The sequence below is a fragment of the Nematolebias whitei genome, chromosome 12 (genome assembly GCF_014905685.2).
Source record: "Nematolebias whitei isolate Nwh7 chromosome 12, NemWhi1, whole genome shotgun sequence".
Lineage (NCBI taxonomy): Eukaryota > Metazoa > Chordata > Actinopteri > Cyprinodontiformes > Rivulidae > Nematolebias > Nematolebias whitei.
Genome location: NC_056509.1, coordinates 8,290,547 through 8,295,337, shown reverse-complemented (window position 1 = coordinate 8,295,337; position 4,791 = coordinate 8,290,547). Strand labels below are relative to the sequence as shown.

Genomic DNA, 4,791 nt, shown 5'->3' with positions numbered 1-4,791 from the left:
CAGGGAATGTGAATTAAACCAGAGCGGCTCAGAGGAAGCTCTGGAAATAAAATATTTTATTTTTCAAACATAAACTCATGATTGAGAACATTGAGAAACAGGAAGGATCCAACAGAATTTGAGTGGTCACACTACAGACGAGCCAGTTTCTACAAATGTTTATTTACAAAATATATAAAAGTGCGTGTAGAGGGAGACGGCAGCGATCTCTTCCTAAATGTCCAATTGAATAAAGTTCTGGACAAAATGTTAAAAAGCATTAAATACATGGGACACCACGGCCGGAGCTCCAGCCTTCACACGAGCGACACGTTGTCCAGCATGCACGCGCACTTCTCCACGATCATGTTGGGGAACTCGGCCACCTCGATTTCGGTGTGGTCCTCTTTCTTCACCAGGTACATGATGGGCAGCGTGGAGCTCTCCGACACCACGCAGCGCCGCTCCCCGTAGCCGTGGCTGCGTTGGGGCTGTTTGCAGCCTCCGGTGCACCTGTAGGCCTGGTACCCGGCTGGCTCGATGATCCAGTACTGAGTCCAGGTGAGCGAGCTGAAGTCGATGAAGTACTGCTCCCTGCAGCACACGCCTCGCTTTGGGTTTACGTCACAGTCACCACCAGAGCTGAGGGACAAATGAGAAGGAGAAAATAAAAATAAACTAAGGGGCACAAAAGGACTGGGTGGCAGGTGGCCCTGGATATCCTAACTCCACCCCTGCACAGTTTAAAACCATCTGCTGTTCTTCAGCCAAACGGACCAGAGTCATTTCAAACTGCAACATTTTATTACAGGTCTGCTTTAAAGCTAAAACATCTTCAGTGTTTCAGAGGAAGGGGTCCGCTTTTTATCCGTTTACCAAACTTGTCATTTTTAAATGAAAGTCTTATTTTTCTCTTATTTTTATGTATTTACTAACTCTCCTCACACCCTTCCTTCTTAAAATAAGCATGAATTACAAAACTAATAATAGTAAATAATTCAAAACATTAAAAGCAACAAAATAAAAAGTTTTTTAGTTAAAAAAATTAATAAAATTGGGTGGTTTCTGGGCGGCACGGTGGCGCAACTGGTAGAGCTGGTTCCTCTCAGCGAGCAGGTCCCTGGTTCAAATCCTGGTCCAGGGGTCTTTCTGGGTGCAGTTTGCATGTTCTGTCTGTGCATGTGTGGGTTTTCTCCGGGTACTCCGGTTTCCTCCCAGTCCAAAAACATGCATGTTAGGCTGACTGGTAACTCTGAAATGTCCCTAGGTGAGAGTGAATGAATGGTTGTTTGTCTCGTTTGTCTCTATGTGTCTCTGTGATGGACTTGCGACCCGTCCAGGGTGTCCCCCGTCCCTCACACAGTGATTGCTGGACATGGGCACCAGCGACCCCCGTGACCCAAAATGGAAGAAGCGGGTAAAAGATAATGGATGGATTCCTAATTAAACCAAGGGCCCAAATGTCCTACTTACACCCCATAAGATTATTTACTTCCTTTTTAAAATATAATTATTAATTATATACACGTTATAATATACATTATAATGTCTATAATTATAATACACTGAAATACAAATACAACATTTTTGTTTGTTGTATCAGTTAGAAATGTGTTTACATTTATTCTAAACATTTATTCAAATGGGGGGGGGGGGGGGGCTTTGCAAGGGGGCTTTTTTTTACACTCCAGCTCATCCAAATGACTCAAATTCAATTCCTCCTTCTTTAAATACAAAAATGTGAAAATATTTCAAAAAGCATCAAACTAAAGTTATAATTATTTGTTCTATTCAGTATTTTTATTATTAATTAGGGTTTTGGGGGGGGGGGGGACACTTGTCATTTGCTCCTCTTCATTTGAACAATAAAAACTTTTGAAATTCAACTAATAAAAGCGCCAAAGATAAAACCTGTTTTTGTTTCAGTTTCTTCAAAATAAAGCTCCAGAATGATAAAATACAAAAATAAGCTCTGCTGAACAAAAACTAGAAACATTCAAATAAACGGGGGGAGGGGGCTCATTTTCACTGGGGTGTATCCTTGTTATATGAAACTGGGGGGTTGAGTTGTACTGGTGGTGGGGGTGGTTCTTACCCGTACTCCTCCAGGCTGAGCGTGTAGAGGACAAGCTCGGGCTTCTCCATGTCCGGCTGCTGCTCGGTGGTAAAGCGGACACTCCTGGCCATCTCTGCAGCGTGGCTTCCGGGTCTCTCGGGTTCGATCCACACCTCCAGGTGCATGAGGGTCGCGTGCTGCTGCATCTTGGACCAGTAGTGCACCGCCTGGGTGACGTCAAAGCTCTTCCAGCCGGTCTCGTGAATGGGGACCAGCCTGTGAAGCACAAGGGTGAGTTCAAACTCGATCTTTAGTTTCTGATGGAATCAGAAGGAGCTCGTGCCCTCACCGTGAATCCACCAGGGCTGTCCGGTTGGAGCCTCCGGGCAGCACCTCCACCCAGTAGATGCTCACCATGGCGCTGCTCACCGGCCGGTGGCTCCTCCGCTCCGCCGTGAAGCGCTTGTGGTGAGAAGGTCGCTGGTAGAGCTTCAGCTCGGCCATGGTCACCTCGCTGTTCTCCGGGATCCTGGCCTCCATGTTGAACACCATGCGGTGCCGGGTGGCGTCCGAGTACACGAACTCCCCGGAGACATCTACACACCAAACATTTCACACGTCTGAGCAAAGCTCTTGTGCGTAAAAGCGTCTTTACGCACCAGAAGTCGCCATTACGCGTGGAAACAAGTGTTCGTTCTGCTACTGCTACATCCAAACTACAATCAATCTAGTCTAATCACATTTAGTGTCCCATTGAGACAAAGTCTCCTTACCTGCACTGCCGGGGGCCCCCCTCAGAATGCCCGCCAGGCTGGGCACAGATCTGCGCATCCTGCTGCCTTGCACCTTCAGCAGGGACGAGTACTTGTTTTTCATGCGCGCCGGTATCACCAGGTTCTCCAAGTCCCGTTTGTGGATGTGAGGAACCTGATCCAGGCCGAGTTTCTGCAGCAGCGCGTCCTTCACGTCCTGATGGCTGAAGGCCCCGGAGAGGCCGAGCAGAGCCGCGCACTGAAGCAACACACGCACACAATCCATGATGGAGACATAAAACGCACCGCAACCTAATGGGCCTTTTATATGGTTGCGGCCCGCCCACTCAGTCAAACTTTGTGAATTGGGGGTGTCTTATCAGACAAAGGTGCCCCTTCCCAAACAGGATGTGTTTTAACAGCAGAGTCCAATCAGCATCCAGTTTCATCATCTGGCTGTTCCTCTCAAAGATTACTAGAGTTTAACTCCAACAATTGTTTAACCTGAGTTTAGAGCTTTTAGTTATTTTAAAAGAAACAGATCTTATTATATTAAAGCAACTAAAAGCATCAAATATGTGCTGGCTGCCCTTCCTCAGATAAATAATGTTACTAGTTGTATATGAATGTTTCTGTTCAGTGAGATGAAGTGTGCTGTGACTTGGTGCTAGCAATAAAATGAACTGATCTGAATTTTACTTTATTTCAAAAGTATGACTCCTTATACTGAATAAAGTGTTATTTGTGCACATTTATTTTACTTATTATTATTATTATTATTTACATTATATTACATTTATATTATTATTATCATTATTATTATTTATATTATTATATAACATTATATTACTTATTATCTTCAGGGATGTGTGTTGAGCCCCCGCCTGTTTACTCTGCTCACATATGATTGTGCAGCTACCCATCCAGGCTGTCACATTGTAAAGTTTGCAGATGATGCAGTGGTGGTGGGATGCATCACAAACAATGATGAGTCCAGCTACAGGCAGGAGGTGGAACACCAGGAGAGCTGGTGCAGAGAGAATAACCTTCACATCAATGTGAAGAAGATGAAGGAGATGATTGTGGACTTCAGAAGGAACAAAAACACCTACACCCCCCTGAACATAAGAGGATCTGCAGTGGAAGTGGTCTCCAGCTACAAGTACTTGGGTGTACACATGAATGACAACCTCAGCTGGAGCAACAACACCACCAGCCTGATCAAGAAAGCTCATCAGAGACTCTACTTCCTCAGACGGCTGAGGCGAGCTGGTCTGGAAGCTCAGTCCTCACCTCCTTCTACAGGTGTGCAGTGGAGAGCATCCTGTGCTCCAGCATCAACGTGTGGCATGGAGGCTGCACAGCTGCAGAAAGAAAAGCTTTGCAGAGAGTGGTGAAGGCTGCACAGAAATCTGTTGGAATCACTCTCCCCACCATCACAGACATCTACACCTCCACATACAGGAAGAGGGCCACCTGCATCATGAAGGACCCCACTCACCCAGCACACACACTTTTTGCCCCACTCCCCTCAGGAAGGAGGTTAAGGAGCATTAAGTGTAGAACCACTAGACTGAGGAACAGCTTCTACCCTGAGGCTGTTAGACTCATGAATCTCTAACCAGAATAATCACTGTGAAAAACCATATCATGTTGCTGCTGATCTGTTTCATGTTGCTGCTGATCTGTTTCATGTTGATGTGTTCATTCGTGCTCATCTGCTCACAGACTCATGTTCGTGCTGTTGTTCGATGTAATGTTTTTATTCTGTTAGTGCTTAGTGTATATTTAGTTGGTGTTTTTCTTAGTTCATATCTTAGATGTTATTACTGTTTTTCTGTTACATTTTATTGTTGGATGTAACTGGGACCCTGTGTACATCATTTCGTTCCACCACATGTACCACATGAGGTGCGAATGACAATAAAGACTCTCTGACTGATTATTATTTATATTATATAACATTTATATTCTTATTATTATTTATATTATTATATAACATTT

The 4,791-nt window shown here is 44.8% G+C and overlaps 1 protein-coding gene across 1 annotated transcript; it reads right to left on the bottom strand.

Moving 5' to 3' along the window:
• Positions 1-296: 296 nt before the first annotated feature.
• On the bottom strand, positions 297-3,073 carry lft1 (lefty1). The gene is made up of 4 exons (XM_037685258.1): positions 2,809-3,073; positions 2,385-2,631; positions 2,075-2,311; positions 297-621 (listed from the first exon to the last, which is right to left on the bottom strand). The coding sequence occupies exons 1-4, from the start codon at positions 3,071-3,073 to the stop codon at positions 297-299; spliced, it is 1,074 nt and encodes a 357-aa protein (XP_037541186.1).
• Between the last annotated feature and the right edge of the window lie 1,718 nt (positions 3,074-4,791).

Excerpts from the sequence above, each read along its gene's own strand:
- lft1 (XM_037685258.1), bottom strand. The coding sequence starts at position 3,073 with ATGGATTGTGTGCGTGTGTTGCTTCAGTGCGCGGCTCTGCTCGGCCTC. Across the intron at positions 2,632-2,808 it reads GGGGGCCCCCGGCAGTGCAG|ATGTCTCCGGGGAGTTCGTG; the intron begins GTAAGGAGACTT and ends TTTGGTGTGTAG. Across the intron at positions 2,312-2,384 it reads ACAGCCCTGGTGGATTCACG|GCTGGTCCCCATTCACGAGA; the intron begins GTGAGGGCACGA and ends TGTGCTTCACAG.